Consider the following 22148-nt stretch of genomic DNA (forward strand, 5'->3'; position numbering starts at 1 on the left):
AAGATGTCAGAGTGTCAGCGGAGCGTAAACCGTGAAAAGATGCATTTACAGGTAAGCCTGAAGTTAAAATTTTACAAATATACTGTATAGTATTAATTAACATTTAGTATATAATAACGCAATTAAAAGTTACGGAAGAACTGAGCTGTTTCTGAGAACAAATAAACGATTCTTTGATTAAGCGGAATAAAAATTTTTAGTCGGTAATTAAGAGACGCCCAGGATGCGGGCGTAATTCAATGGACTCTATTGATGCAAGAAATGACAACGGAGCATTGAACTCGTCAAATTCCTACAGCTGTAAACACTACATAGACACACTTGACATTTAGAATTTCAACTTGCTCAAAGCTGGTCTAAGTTTTAAAAGTTCATTTGCATCGATATTACAAACAATTCAATTAACAAAAACTATTATGGTGAAGAAATAACCTAAAAGATGGATTTCAAAAAAAAAGTAGACATTTTCACATATACTTCAAAGGCATGTAAACTATCTGTTCCAGTCAATATTGACTGAGATGACATGGATTTCGTCAAACAAAAAACTAACTTTCGCCAATGTCACAGTAGTAATGTAAGCAGGTAATCACTTTCCAAAGGAGTCAAAGAGCAACCATTGTCTTTGCGAAAGTAGCATAATACATCATGGGCACTAAATACATATGAATAACTTTAGTACAAGTCCGTACACAACTTTTAACTAAATACTATCCATTATTTTATTTTTTACTTTTAAAACTTATTCTAAGTCTAGATTGGAAATTAGCGTGCCGTACCGTTAGACTTATCAAAACTGTACTGACTTTATTTGAATTGACTTAGTTGCTTGCAAGCAGAAAACTTGTTTCTTTTGTGACATACTTCCGATTTGCAAGATACCCATAGTTAATAAATATACTGTTAAATATTAGTGTATTTAAACAGTTGAGTCGTGACCCAAACATTTCGACTGGTTCATATAGTTATAATATTTGTTTTTCTTTTTCTTGTGGTTTTTCATTTTAAGATATATTTTGCCGGAATTAGTAGAAGGTCCTTTTTTAAGTTATGATTTTTCTCCGCGTAGCTCCATATTTAGTACTAATATACATAAATAAATCAAACCAGCGAACTTTCACTTCGCTAAGCGACTCATGTACCATTGAGTTATTGAACACAGTTTAATTAGATATTTTTATCTGTAAATAATGAAATTTTTCAAAATGACGAAAACATTTTTAATAATATTAAGGTGCGAATTAATTATGTTTGACATTGCATGATCTGTTCGGTCGGGTTTATTAGAAACAATGTTTAGATTATTAGTTTTAGCTATTCAATGACGTGAATCGCATTAATTTATCTAGAAAGTTACATGAACAACTTTTTACTGACACATCTTAGACTCAGAAAGCCAGCCTGCTTTGCCAAATACGTATTATATGAGCTATCGTCCGTTTCACACAAGAAACCCGTCACCAAGCTCTCTCTTACTCTTAATACCTTTTTAAGGAACATTTTATACGTTTACGTATTAGTAATAACAATTAAAAACGGCAAACATGACAACAAGGCTATTATCCAACTATTATTAATAACAACGACTTTAAACCTTGGCACTTGAAACGTTATTCCAAAGGCACAGGCTAGTTGCCAAGAACTCATATTATACACGAATATAATATAACAGTATATTTTAGTTTAGGTGGAGTAAACATTTGAATATATCTCCCCTAATTTTAATTAAACGTAACGGCACAAAACTATAACGTGTAGAGAATTTAGATTAGTCAGGGTGTATTGAGTTATTGACCATGTGGTACGATAATATGATGGGTGGTGAAAGCGGATTACATACCTATGAGTCATCGTTTAATTTAATGGTTATAAAAATGTATTACTTAATTAAATTGACAAACAATAGCAGCTAGCAAATATAGAAATATAGATAACGAAATTCAAAAAAAATCTTATTAATTCAATATCTATTCAAGAAGGCCCTTACAGACAATTTTGAGTGTCTAGTTACAGTATTAAATTAAATATAAAGCTACCACCGATTCGAAACCGAGAGTTGGCACCGAGAGTTGGCAAGGAATTCATTAGGTACTCTTTTCCACCAGTGTACATAGGTTTGAATGTTGTTATTTTCCTTCTATGAAAATCAATAAGTTCTACGTTGAGTAACACAAAGCCTTCTTTACCAAGTTCTTTTAATGTAAGATTTTTTATAATTAACTTAAAGTAACATAAAAGGAATAACATTTCTTTTTGTCTATCATAGGGCAAAGCTTACAAGTATGTATAATAAAATCTCTTCAGTGGCTTTCTGTTAATACACATGGATATATACTTCAGACTTAACTAAATAAACCTTTAAAAAAGGACCCTGGAATTCACTTTATATATCTTTGCCCTCAAATGAATATCACAACGTGGGTCGTATCAACATGACGAATGTTTTATTCGACCCGACAGCGATCTGGCGATTTCGCTTTGATAGCCCGCATACGCACACATACAAACATCTCTGCTGTCATGGCCAGTGGGTTTTTAATATGCTTAAGCTGCAATATTGTATAAAGTTAATAGGCGTAGGTCTTTTTTGCTTTCTAACTTATTAAGACTAAGATAAAATTAACATAGAATAAAATTTCGAGGTAGTAAAATTTCAAGTATACGTTTGTTTTAATTTGTTTCTAAGATAGCATTATATTAAATTGACTTCTTCATATCTGCTTAGCGCGTCCTGCTATTATGCATCTAATATCCGCGCTACTCTCAGGGTGGAGCTAAAACCAGATGGTTATTGATAAAGAAAGGCGTATAACCTACAATTTGCGCCTATATTATATTAAAAGCTATTCTGTCCTAACGACCGCCCACCACCCGTATGCAACAACCATTATTATTTTCAACACATTTTCGCTGCAGGCACTAATGTTTGCTTAATATCTACTCAATGAGAAATTCATTAACATCTTTGCCGCAATTAGTCGTCTTGATATGTTTTTGCGTTTGATATATCAGTCTATGTGCAATCAATTTATATCCTCATTAAATAATAACGACGCATGGCTTGAAATTATTACTTTTTATTAGATTTGTCAAAACCGTGTTTTAAATATTGTAAAAGGAAAAGTGTTTAAAAACAAATGTTTCATTGAAAATTGTTTTATATCAAACTCAATTGACTGGTTTTATTTGACGAGTTTAGTACTCTATACTTAAGCGAAAATTATATTTAAAATTTAATTAAAGAAAGTGAAACAGCCTTGTAGATTTATTACCTTTGTATTAATAGAAAATCATAAAATATAGTAATATGTAGGTTGCAATCGTTGGCAGAAACCTACGTTGGAATCGTATCGTGTCAACAGCTGCACGCTGCACGCAATTTCAAATTAGTGTCAAAAGATTATTTCTGTTTATAGTGAGGTATTTCTTAGATAATTCAGATATTTAATAAGGCATATAACTTTAAATAAAATCAGATAATCAAAAATCTTTAATTTTATTTCCACTCTGTAACACATCGAATCGCGTATTTGGGTATATGATTGACCAAAATAATTGTTTACAAATTATACATTTAATATGATTGACTAAACGGGTACCTTTACTTATTAGCAAAGAAAAATGTATTTTTTTTTTGATAATATCTACCATATATGTAATCGCTTCCACATTTAAGTCATCTTGGAAAATGATAGTCAACTATTAAATAATAAATAATGTATGAAATGTTAGGTAGGAGCTCATTTGAATAAAAAACATTTTAGCTTGAATAGTAGCAAGCCTTTCAAATTAAAAAAAAAAATGCTAAATTGCATTTTTACATCCTTTAATATATATGTATGTATGTACATTGTACATATATACTCGAAGTTCTATCTACTATTTATTCATCATAAAACTAGAATGCTATATCATATTTTAATTAACTTCAATGAACGTAACAAACGTATTAAATATACGGAACTAAGAAATATAAGTTTATAAGACTATTCATGTTGTAAAACAATAAAATAGACCGATATTGTTTTGTATAGAAAATGGCTATTTATAGATTCAAAGCTTACAATCTATTTTGATATAATGATAGGTATTTGCTTTGCTATTCGTTATGTCAATGAGATATTCTGATCTCATTTACGATGATTCAGCTTCCCATTTATAGCCATGTTAGAATATATACAACACTTTGCTGCTTGAAATATTATTTATAGACCTCACCGAGTTATAGCTATAGCTGATTCCAATCGAAGCAGGAGTAGATATAAAGAAACCTTAGATTTACATATTCCATTCGATTTTCTAATAACTACTATATTATGTACTATAAACAGTTATTGATTTATATATATTATATTTATTTATTTATAATATAACGCTATTCCACTTAACTACTTAGATCCATTTTAAATCAACTTTCAAAGTTCGGATAACAACTACGTAGTCGTGTAAAATGCCATTTTTTCACGAATCCGTAAAGTATACCACAGACTATTCAACATCTTGTCCAATCATATCATGTCAAGTCAACGTCGAAGTTGTTTTTTAATCTCTACTCCAGGAATTGGAAAGCAAAAGCTATATAATGATGCAAATGTCAATAATGTATCATAGGACAATATTTATTATACACTTGTCTGAAACTAGTTTATATATTGCATGGAAATTGAATACATTTTATTGGTCAATGTTTAGCAGAAATTGTAATTACCGAAGATCTTTATCGAGTCATTAGTTTTGTTATAGCGAGAAAAAAAAATAATTAAAAATGTAAATATAATATTAATTTATAAGTTGGAATTCCAGTTTAGAATTATATAATGAATATATATATATATATATATGAATACACATGTATATGTATTCTAGAAAAAGTTGTCAATTTTATAATTACAGTTAAAATATAAAAAATTTAGGCAAGGTCTACTTATTTTAAAAGTTATATATTTAAAAAATGTTTTTACAAGATTTACAAGCATTGAATATTATAAAGTCAGACTGCGGAACTCTTAGATAAGTATCGAAATGTAATATTGTGTTCCGCGAATGTACAAACTATACCCACTTATTATATTTCGACTGACTACACTTTTATTTAATGAAGGTCCGTCAGTGCTATGTTAGAATGAAATGATTATATTGAGTGTACATAAAACAGAAAGAGAAGGCAATATAACCCTTCAAAACGAGTGAAAAATTAGTATTGAAGCATAACATCTGTAAAAGTATTTTAATAATAAATATATCTACTTAAAATACATACTCCCATTTAATTAAGTATTTTTGTGTCTATTGTTGTCTATTAACTATAAATTAAATTTTGGTAAGATGATTAATTCCTAAATCATTTATATTATTACTGTATATATATATATACTTCTTTTATTACTTAAATAAAATGATTGAGTATAAAAAAGAAATATAATAATGTACTTACAGCGCGTGTTTGTGTAATCTTAAACATTATCTAGATATTTACGAATCTTATATGTTTAATATTATTTTATGATTTGATGACGTCTGTGTTAATCATTATACAGCAGTCAATAGTGGTAAAGACGTTATAACTGTTTCGATCTTTGGGAGTTTACCATTTATATGTGATAAATAATTATTATAAATGCGTATTAAAATTATATGCCAAACTTAAATTTTATTTTGTAATAATATTACGTGTCTCGATACTTGGAATATGTCAATAGTTGATACTTGATTATACAACGATTTGCTAGTGTTACTAAAAATATTGAATATTTTTTATCTAATTCGATATAAACTTATGCAACCTGTTTTCATGTTACTTTTTAATGTTACGTTATTTTTACTTTATCGGTACACTTCATAGGTTTTAATTAATTGGTAAAAATACTTTTGAACTGAATTTTACGTTTGATTTATCTTGAACTGATATTCAAATAAAAAAAAACAACGGCTCAAACTAAACGACTTCGAATTAAAAGCATCGGTATGTAAAAAGATAAAATCGTCAGATTACAGCCTCATTGTATTGTGACCAGAGATGCAATACACATTAAATTAGCAAAATGGCGTTATTCCCACGACGCGAAATAAACGGCTTTTTCGTCATGGACTGTGAACGTTAACAATTATAATTTTGACGCATCCACCATTCAATTACAAATTCAGTAAGACTTTGGGAAAATAAAAACTGTTGGTAATTCTTAGATATAACTTCCGCAATCGAAATAATTAAAATTCAGTCTAATATATACCTATATTAGACTCACTTTAAGTCCTCAATAAAACGACAGTTACGAGATATAGATAACACAAATATATTTATAAAAATAATGTAATTTCCTTATTTTATTATTTCAACCTCCACTTAAAATTCATTGACATATATTCGTTTTTTATTTTATATATAATGTTAATTATACAAATATAAAGAAGATTTTTCCCATTTACTTATGATAACTAATAATAATTAACATAACAAGCTTTGTTTTGCGGTATCCCTTTATTGCAAATAAGTAAAATGAATTTATACGTACTCCACTCACCATATATTTGTACATAACAGGATGTCTATTTTAATGTGTATGATTGTTTGTAATAAAATATTTTTCCTGCTAAATACTTGTTATTACTATTTGTAATCTTTCTATTTTTTTATACATAAGAACGGGTTTTCTAAAAAATAATGAGCAATATATATTAAATATACATGTGTAATGTTGTACCAAAAGTGAGGTCGGTAAAGAAAAATAACTTTTGAAAATATCTTATGAACGGTGCGTCGTACGAATACAATTATAAGACATTTTTGGTAGGAAGATATAGAAGAAATAAATGTTGAATGAAAGCAAACGGCTAATGCTCGCTCAGCTCGAGACGAGAACTTGAATTTACATGTAGATAGTCAAACATATTTCAATTAAAAATCTATTATTAGAGTTTTTGTTTTACACTAATCTTTCCTGGAATACCTTAGATTAAACCATTGACCATTTGGCTATAGAGATGAAACCGTTGAAATTTTTTATTTCTTAATAAACTTTTGTACGAAAAATCAGTATCAAGTTGTGCGAAACCATAAAAATATTGTTGTATGCTTTAATAAGGTTACAGTGGAATTGAGACATAATTTTTGAATTTATAAGGATAATCATTTTTTATGATTATCGTTCATATGTACCTACTGACCCAATTTAGAGGTTGAAATAAGGTAATCACTTTACAATAAACAATGTCATACTGTTTGTCGTTCGCTTTAAACTAGGTCACTGTTTTACGAAGTGCGGCTAGAATTATAGATCGGCAAACACACGGCGTGTTCTATTATCACCTTAAGTAAAGTAACAGCTCTTAAATATGTTACTGCTGGTCAGATGCCTCCTCTTTAGGAGAATAATTGGATAATTCCACCAGTCTGCTGTAGTGATGCTGATTGCTATATGTGTGGCAGAACATACGACACATTTTGTTGTTTTTATTTCTTTTTATACACACAAGTCAAGCAGATAAAAACTCAGTTATGTTAGAGTTTAAACCCGGCATCTTCGTTTCAAAGCCACGTGTTTTATATCAACTTTGTCAAGACGGCTTATAACCTTAATATTTTTTTATCAAAAGAAAATCTGCGTACTGAATTGTCGATACTTTTTGGTATTTAAAATATCTTGTAAAAATAAAATTTTAGAATAGTTTCTTTACCGAAATCATTTAGGATTATAGGATAATATTTGCTAACAAAGTTTTTACTAAATTAATATGCAGATAATGTAAAGGACTTTTTAGTAACGGAAAAACATATGTTTTGATTACTATTTTTAGATAAAAAATACTCTTAGATTACTATTTTATATAAAAGACAATCACGTCAGAAATATAAAAATATTTTTTCACATTATATAGTGCAATGACTGAAATCCTCATGATATTTTACAATTCTATTGTTTTGCTAACTTGCAAAAGAGTCGCAAACTGCGAACACCGTACAATTAACGATGACGATGACAACTTGATTCAATCTAAGCAAAGATAACAAAGTTAAATGCCGCAATCCATCGTGGGCTGAAATTTACACTCGTTAGTTTAAGTTTTAAAAATAAAGGCAGAGTCAATGCTGGCGCCCCCGCGGCAAACACCTTGGCAAGACCTCTCTTGGCAGAATACGATCGATCAGGTGCGGTGGGCGGAAAACGAATGTGCAATAAAATTGCGACAAACGCAATATGTTCTAATCTTAATAACACAAACAATGTTGCAATTGATATTTCAATGACTGTAGGTAGGTTAAGCCAATCAAATGCGGTGACATGATCTGCGGTCACTACCGCATAAAGTATGAAACGTAATAACTCATGAAAGGTTTTGTGTAAAAATCACATAAATCATTATAAATCTGACGTTTGTTTAATTGTCATAATAATTCGTTAGAACGAGTTACTCATTGTAAGATTAACAGTACCACAAAATATGAAGCTATCCCACAATTATTCGCAAAATTTTGAATTGAAATACGTAACAATAAAAAGTACTTATGTACATAGTTTTAAACTCATATAAGATTTTTAATTAATGTTCCATTCTTTCGGCTGCAATAATGGTAACTTTGTGAGTAATAATCATTAAAGCCACTTCATTTTTACAGATGTTGAGACTAAAATTAATAATAATTACTATGAATATTATAAAATTGTTATTAATAAAGTAAACAAAGTAACAGCTGAATATATATTTTTTTTTATTTTGTAAATGTTGATGGGTAGGTTTGAAAAACAACACGAGAAGTGGAATATCATACAAATAAGCAAAAGTTTTGTTAGGAAGTAGAACTTTTACAAAGAGTTAGACATGTTCTATTGTTTGTCTGTATGTAAACCTTACGAAATATGCTGCATAGCACATATAATTATATCAAAGTAGTCTGAGAAAGAATCGCCAGACGTCTCACAATGTTGGCAAGCTGACTAAACCACTTTGTATGAAAAGTTAAAAACAACTTTTAAATCTATAGTTCGTATACGTAACAAAGTGGCCGTTTAAGACTTAAAAACATGGAAATATAATTTTATGCATCATATTTATTTTTTGACTCGACCTGGGGTTAGAACCCGAATCTGCGGCCTTACATTTAGCCTCTAGGACAACGAGGCAGGTAGTGTGTTTATAACACAAGAGTTATAACTCTTCTTAAATATCTATCAGTTGATAAGGTTATGAAGCAATCAAAATTCTTTAAAAGAATGAGTAAGGTGTGCATTAAGATGCAGATAAAGCAAGATATTATGTTGATTAAGTTTGCATAGAAAGGTATTTTAGTGGGAGAGACAACACATACATAATATGTTATTATGGAGCGAGTCGTTAATTATTTAGGCACGAAACCCAAAAAGGAATCATTATTAGACGAAAGTCTTGACGGGTTGACATATAGCCATTTGTCACAGAAACGAGGAAGTTGAAAATAAGAACACCATGTCTTTTATACTTTTTGAAATAATTGGTACGGATACGAAATATCAAATTACAAATGAGATAACATCGCATATTCAAATTAGATATGAAAAAAAGTTACCAAGAATTAAACACGTTACATACATTGAACAGTACATTTCTTTTTTTTTTAAATATTTAATGATATATAACAAAATTAAACACGAAAATGTCTTAAGTTACCGTCTCGAAAACCCGTTCTTTTCGTTTAATCCTATTGTCAGTGTATTTATATTGCTTCAAGGCGCGACGTACTAATTTCGCTTTTAATACCTGTAAAATCCTCGCGATTAAGTAGGAGTGTACATACAGACCTGTAGTATGTACATATGTATATCTTGGAAGTCGTTGCGAAGTATTTCACACTTCATGTCTGACAGATATGCCAGAGTGTCTGTTTTACGTCTTGAGAGCATCAGAATTAAATTCTTTCGCATTATTTTTAGACACACTTATTACAAGAGCTATCCAGACGAAACTATTTTTATTAGAATGTAAATAATATTTTAGACTTATAATTAAAAGGTTATTTGTGTAGTACAATTGTAAAAATGATGTCATAGGCGAGAGTATAAGTTTACTTCAGTTAATATTTTATTATCCGAATATTTGACAACTTAAACAATAGATTTATAAGAATTAAACCTTGCTCTACATTACGCCATATTGCAGAAAACTGGGTCGTGCATTTTGCTAATATACGTTTGCTAAAGCAGTATCATTTCCTTTAGTATTATTTAACATATACACAATAAAACATTTGGTAGACATATGATATAAAGTTTAAAATACTATCACAATTCTAATAATACCAATTACTAAATACTGTGGGTAAATTAGACCGCAGAAGTGATTTTACATAGAGCTCTATGACTTATTTGACACGATATATGACTAGTAATATGAATGGAATTTGCATTTACGATGTACGTGTCATATATGCTGGAGAAAGTTAGTAAGTAAGTATTGCAGTCCGTAAACATTGACTGTTCAACTGATAGGTTATTGCCATCTCGTCTAGAATGTGCCTGCAGAATGTCCGTATATCGAGCCGGCGAGCAGTAAAATTGCAAGGAAAAGTTGGCGTCGCGCCAAACGTCGCGAAGCCAACAACTGCACGATTTAATCGTGTGCCGAAAGGAAACTCTTATTCCTTATTCATGTAAGTAAATTCCATTGCGCTTCGAAAGTGAATTTTATTGTTCTGCAAGAAACCATTTTTATCCTCTCGACGGAACGTCATTGCTCATCGCAACATGTAATCAACTTGTGTTGTGCTCGTTATGACCCAGATATGACGGTAGGCTTTTCGATAGCAATTTAAGAGAAATGACGTCATACCGCAAGTGTTTTGTTTAGTAAAACATATTTCAGCGAATTCTTACCCATCAATCAATGTATTGTGATTCCTTTTAAATACCTTATCGTTCTTTATAACGTCGGCTGCATAGACTTTTTAATGAATATTATCTAAGTTTCTAGGGTGCGAGTATTAAATTAATAAAACAGTCACGCCACGCAAACTCCCCGCTCCCGGCCTCGGGCCGCAATAACGTGCCAGAGTAATATCAGCCTTCCTCATCTAAAGGGCTTTCAACATTCTCAATCATACTTAAGTTTAAAAGTGGATTAATTTAACGCACATTTAGACTACATATTCTAGATAATTCTCGTTTTATTTTACTTCTTAGTAGACTTCGGACTTTGAAATGAAAGGAAGGTTCTTGGATCAACAACAATTAGCACAGTAATATATATTTAAAAGGTTATCAGCGAGAAAGAGAGAAAGTAAATTGCTACAAAAACTACATGTATTTCTCAGAGCAAAACAAACCTTATTTTTATAATTGTACGATTTGTTTTTCTTTCCCTGTGAATCATAGAATGATATCGACTCAGACAGTGGGAGTACGCGGGGGACCGCTCTAGTTCACCCTAACTTTAGTTTCCAGGAAAAAAGCCAAAACCAGTTTGTATGTATATATTTATAACATCACAACAATTGCGAAAAAAAGGAAGGTATTTATGTGAATTAGTCTATAATTTGAACAATAGGCATACGTTTACAAATATGAAAAATAATATTTAGATTAGATATAAAAATATAGTTTCGTGAAAAAAGGTTAATTTGAAATAAAATAAGGTAGTATATTATATTACTTCAGGTAGATGTTCTACTACCTATCTATACACTGCTAAGTGTAATGTTTACTTTCAAAATAAGGAAAATATATTTTTGTGAAGGAAACATTTATCAGCGCCTCGAGATTTATTTATGGGGTGCAAAGCCCAATAGCTATACCGAAATGTTTTTTTTTCTAAATTACATTACATTGAATGTGATTCATTTGAAATGAGTATTTATATAAAAGGCAACACAGTCAGCTTACAGTTAGACAAAGCAATGGCTGGCATACTTTTTTTAATACCAAGTATAAGTACACTTAATATATATTTAAAAAGTAAATCAGTAACAGCCTGTAAATGTCCCACTACTGGACTATGGGCTTCTTAATTTGAGAAGAAGGTTTGGAGCTAATTCCACCATACTGTTCATTGGAACAGTAAAGATTGAAAACCTATTGAGGTTGGTGGATACATATGTAGCAGAATTTATTTTTATTTTATTAAAATTATACACATGCAGATGAATATGAGAATTTAATTATTATTAAACACAAATTAAGCACATAGAAACTCAGTGGTACCTGGGATTGAACCCGCAATCATCGGTTAAGATTAATTTGCTTAAAAAATAATAATAATAAACAGTGTTCTCTTGACATCCAAGCCACTCAATATTTATGTAAAAAGTAAGTCTACCTAGTAGTCAGGTAATAGTTGTGTAGTTTTTACAATTTTATAAAAATCTGTGTTTTTTTTTGCTTTAAAGCATTGATTAGAATAATCCTCAAAATCACGTAATTTCCCTTGATTTTTTTCAAATTTTTTGGTTATGCAACTATGTTTTACATCGACTTCTTTAAATATATATAACCATACTTACAATTTAAAAAAAAAACAGTTTGAACATTCCAAAATAAATTTAAAAAGGAATGTATAAGGTATCAATATTTTTTGTTTTGCTTTTAAAAGATTTTTTACGAATACATTGAATTCCAAATCGAATGGGTGCTCTTTTGTGTAAGAGGTTTACCTTAGGGCTTAAAATTCCGATTGAATTATTTTGGGTACGGCTTAGTTTCAAATAAGATAAGGCCTTCCGCACTATAGGTTTATTTAAATCAATTTTATAGTCACGTTTTTGACAACAACCGCTTACTCAGCTTAAATTATTGTAATATATTTTATATTATTGTATTTTTCAATATTTTTTGTGTATTTTTATACTTTGAAAATATGTTTCTTGGATCCAAATATTGAATTTAATAATCTATTGAAGCCAAAATACGTTAGCAAATCAAGGTAATCAATTTTAACCTACTTTTAATTACATATTTGTCTTGTCGATTCTATATGTAATTCGGATGACACTACAAATATTTGATGCTGTGGCGCAGATCTGATAGGAGCCAGGAGGGAAATAATGGAATGTTTTAATGGCTATTTATTAAATATTTTTGAGTTTGGGCTAATTTAATTAGTTGTTACTACCTCTATATATCAAATTGTTTTTCATTGAAACTTAAAATTGCTTAAAAGTGCTTGTCACTTCAATAATCTGAGTTTAAGGCGAATGAAACTAAGCAGTATAGAAATTTTATACCAATTGTTTCCTCCTAAGTGAATACTCTGTTTATCACATAAAATATGTACTCTTACATATTTTGGTCGGTTTTTCGACTTGTTAAGAGATGTCAAAATTCTTTTAGATTATTTTATTTATTTTCATTGCACGTTTATAGGTTTACAATGAGGCAGATGCGAAGACTTATATCACCTGGTCCCGAAACACCTTGTCCGAGTCGACGTAGCTGGAGTTACCTTTTTTGGAACCTGTACCGTTTCATGTTTGCCTTCTCTTGACCCTTGCCTTTTTGCTTTTGTGTAAGGACAGTTTTGTTTTCAACATTTCATATTAATATACCTCACTTATTCTTATAACACAACAATACATAACACTTAGTATTGTACTTACGTATTTACTTATACGTGTAGTCATAATTACTTTTACCATTAGATAATGTTAGTCTCATAGCAACAAGATTCATTGATCCTTATATTTTATTAAGGATGAAATTATTTCTTTAATGTTCTTAAAGACTCCTTTTTAAATAAGGTTTTATTTGTTCAATGAGTCTGAAACGATTTAATGAAATGTAAAAATATAAATGTCATGTTTGAATAAAATATGTATGTATAAAGATTCCATGTATGTATGTATGTTTATACATACATACATGTGCGAAGTTAAAGGCTTTATAGCCTTTTAACTTCGCACATAAAATTATGGTTTTATCCCACGAAATACGAAAAATATTTTATTTCATAATGAGTCACGAATCTTATAGTACGTATGAAGGTAAACAGTAGAAAATTTATAGAAATATAATATTTTATTTACAGAATACATTTTGAAATACCTAATGTATTAGTTCATTTTGATAAAGATATCAAAATGAACTAACACATGAAAAAAAATTACAGTATTAATCTTTGACACTGTAATTTTCTTTAAATGATAGATATTTAATGCTTTAATGGTTATATATCTGTTATAGTTTTAACAGCTTTCGTCTTAAAATCGCCTGGTCAGATAGTTTCCTATCCCATCATTTAAAGGTAATATGCATTGCTTTTGTGCTGAAACTACATCCTATAATAATGTGATAATTTCATATAAATTTTATTCAAAGTTTGTGCTCGCATCCGCAAACAAACAAAACATTCTTACCTAATCGCACGAACAGATCAAAATTTCTAATTATTTTTAGTCTGATCGTGCGATTACTTAATATTTAAATATGCCAGAAATCAGTTTTTCAAAACCGGATCCGATCAGTCATTTTGGAAGTGAATATTTTAATGTCATTTAGCTAACCAAAGGGCTTTTTCTGTTGGCATTATATAATGTTATTATGCCATTAGCGAGTCGAATTATATAAGCGGCTAACTCAAGAACAAATTCCAACTATTCTTGAATCACGATACTATGACTTAAGGCCTTGCTTACTTTTTGTTGATTTTTACGCATTAAGTTACAGCGCAGTTTTCTTAGCCAAAAGTATATTTTACGCTTTTGCTAACTTGTACATAACGTATTTATTCGTCGATGCCTGATGGATTAAATAAAGTTATACAGGAATACATCGAGCCCGTCTGGGTAGCCTCTCATCATATATGCTTCGTATTGTGTTCCGGTTCGAAGGATTAGTGAGTAACTACAGGCAAAATAGCATAACATCTTAGTTCCATGTCATTAGGCCGTGGTGTTCACTAGCCGTCAGATGGTCCGTCCGCCAAAACATGTCGTAAAAAATACTTACTGTTTTAAAGTACCTATATTGATTTAAAATATGCAAGATTGTCTTTGTCAATTCGAAACATAAAGATGTCGTATTCCATATAAATAAATCGGATTGAATGTTGCAATCTAAAAAATATATCCACGTATGTGTATCCGTTCAAGTCTGTAAGCGCGGGTCAATATTTACGTAGATGAAGGCGAGGGTGGAATCGATTGATTGCGGAACCCCTATTCCAGACGAGGGTGCAGTCCTTCAAGGGTAGCCTTGCACGCGGGCGGAACGTGACTCAACTATCATTATGCCTAAAAGAATGCGAATGTCTTAGAAGATAATCTTTTAATATTTCTCATCTTTTTGTTTACGGAAACACGTTCAAACTAAGAAAATATCGGTTATATTTGTACAGTTTTACTAAATTATTTCCAGTATGGAAGTATTAGATGGAGAAAGTTAATAAAAAAAGTGCAATTTTCGTTTTGAATACAAATCAAAACTACTCTTTAAAATGTTCATCAACAATTCGAACCGAACATTTTACCATAACCAGTTTCGTTACATGATTTTTAATTGCACACATGTTGATTATGTACGAACATACAACGATACATATTAAAATGCTATTATAATGGCGGCACCGAGGACCGCAGAGATTAGTGTTAGGCATTGTATCGGGAATAACAATAGAACGCCATAAGTTTTAACAAACTGCCTCGTTAGCTTAACAATGACCGCCGAGAAACTACGAAGCCCACACGATATCAATGTTCACCTCACTTCTACCTGGATCTCACTTCCGATCTACTTTACTGTTGACCGAATCAATACATTATCCGAAGCAATATCATTGACGGAACAAACAAGCGCATAGTGTCGTTCTTTTACACTTTTTATTATTATTTATTGCAGTCTAGTCTTTCTTGTGTCGATTTATGTTAAATTGTCTTTAATTATAAATGTTATGTTGTACCTATGCAAATAGACATGACATGTGTCTGTTACTAATATGAAAATGGATTCAGCCGTTGTATAAATCGTAGTCTCCAAAATAAGTCCGGGACTGTTTTACGCATTAATGTCCACGTCCTGTTTGTAAGTGCGATGATTCATAGTAGAAGGGTTGCCCTTATAAATTTTATTATATTGGCGAGTTATTTTTCCATTTATTTAATTAACGGAAAATATTATATAAGGCTATAATATCAATCATAATATCCAACTAAAGGTTGTGCTTATCTCGCTTTTTACATAGATAAAACTTGTCAAAATTTCTTATCTTAAAAATCACTATCAAAATTTTATTGAATCAAAATACACTGCTATATTGCAATACAATTACAAATTCATATATTTGTCACAAAATTTCAAATAATTTACTCAAAATTATATAAAAACCTTTCGATAATAATAATAAAAACCAAATTGAGTTATTTTTAGCTCTTTAGAGCATTTGTTATTGTTATTTCTCAAGTGGATTTAGTTATTTTTTAAATATTTTATTAAATAAATATATCTATTATATAGTAATAAACGCGGTTAGCATCGTGGGCTATGAGAGTTGTTTTACCCGTAATATAAACAAAAGTGCAGTATTTTCGTAGCAACAGGTATAAGATAGCTCTTTACTTTATTTACGTTAATTATTTTATATTTAGTAGATTAATAATATCAAGCTGCATTACAATTTGTAATTAAGAATCAAGTAAGAAAACAATAAGAAAACATTCATCATGATCTGTGTGCCTATATCTATTATGGTAGTACACCTTACTGCAGGTCCATATTTTATCTTCTCATATGTTTATTAAAATATCTTGTAATATCATTCTAAATAGAGACAACTCATTAAACATATATATTAAAAAAAAACTAGTCTGGTTTTGACGTTATTCACGTTATTAGTCATGGGGTTTCCCGATTTTTCTTTTCTTTGAAAGATAGACTGTTATATGTCTAAGAAAAATATATAGAACCAATTAGGCATCTACTTCAGTAGAATAAAGTTTAATTAGTAATCGTAGAATATTGAAAAAATGCAGAAGCGTGAAACATATAAGGTATTCCTTTTAGAAGTCGGTTAAAAGAATTGATGCGGCCCTAACCAGTCCGCCGCATACTTCAGCTTATTATTATTTAAGTTTTATTGCATTCATGATCGTGATCAAACCGCGCCCGACCTCGACAGCCTCAATTACGCCAATGAGAGACCAACTCAGACGGGACAAGTCATCGCAATCTACAATTTAAACCATTTAAAATTTAAACCCCATTTAAGTATTGTTCAAACCTATATATAAAATAGGTACCTATAAAGTACTTGTGATTCTTTTTTTCTTTGAAAACATGTAGGCAAGGAAAATAAATATCTTACAAAGTATATCATTTTATTTTAAATAATAGATTTTCGAGTGTTTTATAAACACGTTGATTAAATAATAAATCCATTATTCGATGCTTAACACACGGTCAAAAGCTGAAGGTCTTTTGAAAATGTATTGCAAGACAAATAATAATTAATTTATGTAGTGTTACGTACATTTTTATTTCATTTATGACGCTATGTACTATATAATAAGGTTAATTGTATTGTAGGTTAATATTTAATATTAATTAAAAATATTTAATATTGGATTCTATTATTAAGTACTAAATTCAAATACAGTTTGACTTGCAGTTTAAGGTTTGTTTAAGTCGTTTTGTAACAAATTAAAATGAGTAAATAATTGAAATCACATTTTCGTTATAGATGAATTAATTATTGTGAACGCCAGCTGCAATAAAATGCGATAAAATGTGCAGATTACTGACTCACGGATCACGTCACTGTTAAGCGATTAACAAATTTATTATAGACATGAAATCTACCTGCAATAACACAAATCATTTTAAATTTATAGATTTTAATGATGCTAATTAAAACATATTTACCATTGGGGCGAAAATCTGTGTAAGTCTTGATCCGCATTTTCTTTTCCCAATGTATCCTTTATGAATGTTCGATTAAAAATAACGCACTATCTTTTATCAGCTTCCTTCATCACAATTCACTGGGCACCGAAGGTAAAACACCTCACATTTTGCGCCTTTATTGATTTTTAAGTCAAAAAGGATACAAGTTACTAAGAAATTTACTTAACAACCACTTTCCACATTGTTTTTGCACGGGACAAACACAAGTAAAGAAACTGAAATGACAAATTAATATTTATAATAATAATAGTAAGAGTAAAACGTGCGTAAACTGCGTCGTACCGCTTGATTTGACAGCTGCTAGTCGCCTAGCGCACTATCCCGAAATTCCCTTTTCAAATATTGGTTGTCCGATGATCGCTTGAATGAACGCAAAGCGAGTGAGCGGGACATAAAGCTATGAAGTTAGATACACGTGTCAGGGAATGACGGGAATAGGATATAAATAGAACGGGATTAATTGAGTATACTGCGATTGATACATATTCAGTTTTGTTTACATATTAAAAACAATACTAATATTTGTAAAAAAAAAACAATCGATACTCTATGCATTATAATAAAATTACAAAATCAGCAGACTTTCCACATCGAATAATTAGTAACAAAATTCCGTAAACATATTTTAGAGGATTTAGTGTTCCAAGATAAAGAAAACAAATCAAATCAAATCAAGAGATACAATCCACGAGATTTCGCACAAAAAATATTATGTACACAAAATTAATAAAACTGACGTTGTTAATCGGATCTTGACTACACCACCGCCGTGTAATACGTCAAACGCGCAGGCGCAATGCGCGAAACTGACGTACGCATGCGTACTAACTTCACTCTAGTCTACGTCGTCGTCATTTCTTGCGGTAAAACTTAAATTATAAGGGTGCTTCATTTATGATTACGCAAAGTTAGGATATATTCTATAAGTTGTTATATATATATACTATCTACTTTTATTTCGTTTGTAGACAAAGTATGGTTTTTAACAACCATTATTTTATTGACAAAAGAAAATAATATTATTAGGATTTACTATAGTAATATCGCTACTTTTATTAACATTTACTGTATTAATGTGACCTATTTTTCATTGGGCACGTAAACGTAACAAAGAATGAGTATACATAAAAAGAACCTTCAGTGGGTAGTAGTTAAGAAAATATTTGCGAATTTTTATCTCAGTCGAAAAGGTAGCGGTACTTTCAGTAAGCAAGTCTCAATAATATGGGGCTAAGTGAATGACCTCACAAAGCAAGACAAACGTGTATCGCGTAATCACAATAATATAAAACCCAACATTTTTTCACAAATCCATCCTTTGGTTAATTAATTAATTATTTGTCAAATAATCAAAGCTTAAATCTTCCACTATTACACAATTTATAAAATCTACATATTATAGGTATACATTAAAGTATAAGAAACTAGGTAAGTGTATACTACAAAATACTTAAGTAAAAGTTTAACTGTTTACTCATAGGTACATAAGTATTATTACAACTCAAAAATATTTGGAAGAATTAATCAATAAAGTTGTTTTATGTAAATAATTTAAGTAATCTGCAGATATAAACATTTAGGTTATAAATATATCTCTGTACCTAAAAACTTTAATAAATATATTTGAAATAATAATGAATATGAAACTTATATATTAAAAAATAGGTAGATAATACTCGAAGTTTAGTATCAAAACAAACAACGCCATCTAGTTTGATCTGTAGTAAGCAATATTTTTTAGATCACATGCGTGTTGATCCTTTGCTGTGATTCAATCAATTGAAGTCAGATGTCGTTTTAGTGTGAAATTTAATCTGTCACACGTATTTAATAATGGATATTCAATTACTAAATATCTACCTGTAAAATGATACTGTAGATAAGTTTAATTAGAAAATTGTTGAATTATGTTTACTATAAAAAGAAAACAGTATTTTTCTTACAAGAAATTGATGTTCATAGTTATCTTCAATAGTAATTGCGCAAAGTTTAAATATTAGGATAAGAATATTAATACATTATATTATTCCAGAATTGACAACATGAAGTCCCCAATCTTCTCATTGTTATAAATGTTAAGATTCTATTTATATAACAAATTATTTTTTATTTTATTTGTGTCTGATTTAATGATTTCGCTTACCTATGTTTTTGCTAACTGCAAAATATGACTGATAATATTTTAAAATTATACATGTCAATGTACTACTGTATATAAATTGTGAATTATTTTCCAATATTTATTATACCATAATATAGTTTATTATATATAATTCGTAAATAAATGTATATAGGAATAGTATTGAGATTTGATAAGCAACTCTAAGTAATAAGATTATTCTAAGCTAATCAATCTACGTATTACTGATTTGCTTCTAGGTAGATTACGAGTATGTTCGTTGAAACGTATGCTTTTTTTATATTGTAAAATGTCACTGTTAATGTATTTGTAACTATACATTAACAAAAAGAAACAACTTGAAAACAAATTGAGATGGGTACGTCTAATTTTGTTAAATACAAAATGCGACGTTTCTGTATATTTCTGTCAAGTTCTGTCTTACCCTGACAATAAAGATAATAACAGCTGTAAAAACGAATTTATTTCATGCACACTACCTTTGCTTATTCTTCGTTTTCGTTTGCTGTAGTGAAACTGTTGAGTGCCCCTTACATATTCTTGCGAGTAAGCACTTATCGCCAAGTCTATAATCTTGGCAAAAACGCACAATACCAATGCGATCATATCCACTGATTACTAACGCTCTATCAACATGATCCCTTATCTAACCTAAGATACATACACTCAAGGTCTTTTTTTTCTCTTCCTAAGATTTAGTTTTAGTAAAGTTATCTTTATTTTGTCCTTGCTATTACATCGTAGCACTATCTTCACACAGATTTTATGTAGAACTAATTCTATCCTCCACATCACCTTTAGTGTCCCAGTAACAACAAACACTACACCTTTTATTTAACGTACGAGTTTATCCACATGCAAGTCTCAGTTTATCTGTAGGTTATCACGGACTTGATCCTACAAGCCGTTTAAAGTCAGTTCTATGAATGCGTTGGAGCATCATTTATAACATTATTTTACGCTCTGGGAGCCTTGAAGTGATTTCTTAATAACTCTAAAAATAATATACCACAACAAAAATAAGGTACCACACGCGGTTGAACATTTTTGATTGCATGTAATAAATATAAGAAGCACAGTTGTCACTATTATCTAACATTTGTGCACTTGTTAACTCAAGGCTCATGTTTTATTCTTGAGATCGATTTACACTACGGGTCACTAACGCCAGTTATTCATAGTCCGTAGATTATATGCGAATGGTTGGTAATTGAAACGGAACACTGTTTGTAACCGGTGATACCTTTGAAGGGCAGTTGTGTTATGGCATGGCAATGCAACTGTTAAGGATAAAGTATTTGACGTAGCGGTAATCAGTATAGCCAGGTGGTACGTGCCGTTCCTAACGAAGTGTTAAGAGTGCATAGACCTCATATCTAGGTACTTGAAGCATTGTTTAAAAAATATTGTGAACTTATATATTTATGTACTTGCACTAATTTTTTTCGTTTATTATAATTTATGTATTTCTTTAATTATTGAAAGTGCGAATTCTCATTCATTTTATTAATTTAATGATAATATAAAAAAAATAATAAAAAGTGATCAAATTAATGAAAAAATTTAGCAGTTTTGTTGTACATTTCCATCGTCCTACTAACTTTTCCTCATAATAAAACTAAAACGGTATATTTTATAATTGCCATTGAAATTATAATAATACTACAATTATACAGTGAAACCATGGACTCATTACATTTTGTTCACGCTCAAGATTAAGTCTTAGAAATGACATCGTGACGTCCGGAATAGAGTTGCATTTACCATTTTAATGAACATTTATTAATGTAAGTATTTCTCGAATTCGAATCTTACAACTGTCCTAGTTTTTTATCATTTAATATATACTTAGCATATTTGCTATTTAAATAGATTTTTAAAAAAAAAATTGTTGGTTATGTATGTCATGTGTTACTATCGTCTTGACGTCTAATACTAGGCAATAAAGGCGTGTAATAAGCACCTGGGCAAGGTAGATTCCCATTATAAGTATTTTAAAATCCTACGAACGCATATTAGATTTGTTTTGTAAAATAGGAAAATATGTTAAAGATGTATAAATACAAGTGTAAAATTAATTTATATTTAAAGACAGCAATTACACTAATTCGAGAAAAAACGTACCTACGTCTCGTTCAAATCTTAATATCATA

General features: G+C 30.0%; 1 protein-coding gene across 9 annotated transcripts in view; it reads right to left on the minus strand.

The window, feature by feature from the left end:
* The window catches only part of LOC113392986 (uncharacterized), a 60132-nt gene that overhangs the window by 36897 nt on the left and 1087 nt on the right, over nt 1-22148 (minus strand). For 3 of the 9 annotated variants that reach the window (XM_064216437.1, XM_026629659.2, XM_064216434.1), the window contains exon 1: nt 20475-21222. The exons of 1 other annotated variant lie outside the window; for it this stretch is intronic. In XM_064216437.1, coding sequence (XP_064072507.1) covers nt 20475-20601 — 127 coding nt within the window. In that variant the 5' untranslated portion in view covers nt 20602-21222. Of the gene's footprint in view, nt 1-17813; nt 18071-18137; nt 18157-18592; nt 18695-20474; nt 21223-22148 lie in introns of those variants that run through there. 5 more of the 9 variants (XM_064216435.1, XM_064216436.1, XM_064216438.1 and 2 more) reach the window with 5 other exon arrangements.

This window comes from Vanessa tameamea, chromosome 12 (genome assembly GCF_037043105.1).
Source record: "Vanessa tameamea isolate UH-Manoa-2023 chromosome 12, ilVanTame1 primary haplotype, whole genome shotgun sequence".
Classification (NCBI taxonomy): Eukaryota; Metazoa; Arthropoda; class Insecta; order Lepidoptera; family Nymphalidae; genus Vanessa; species Vanessa tameamea.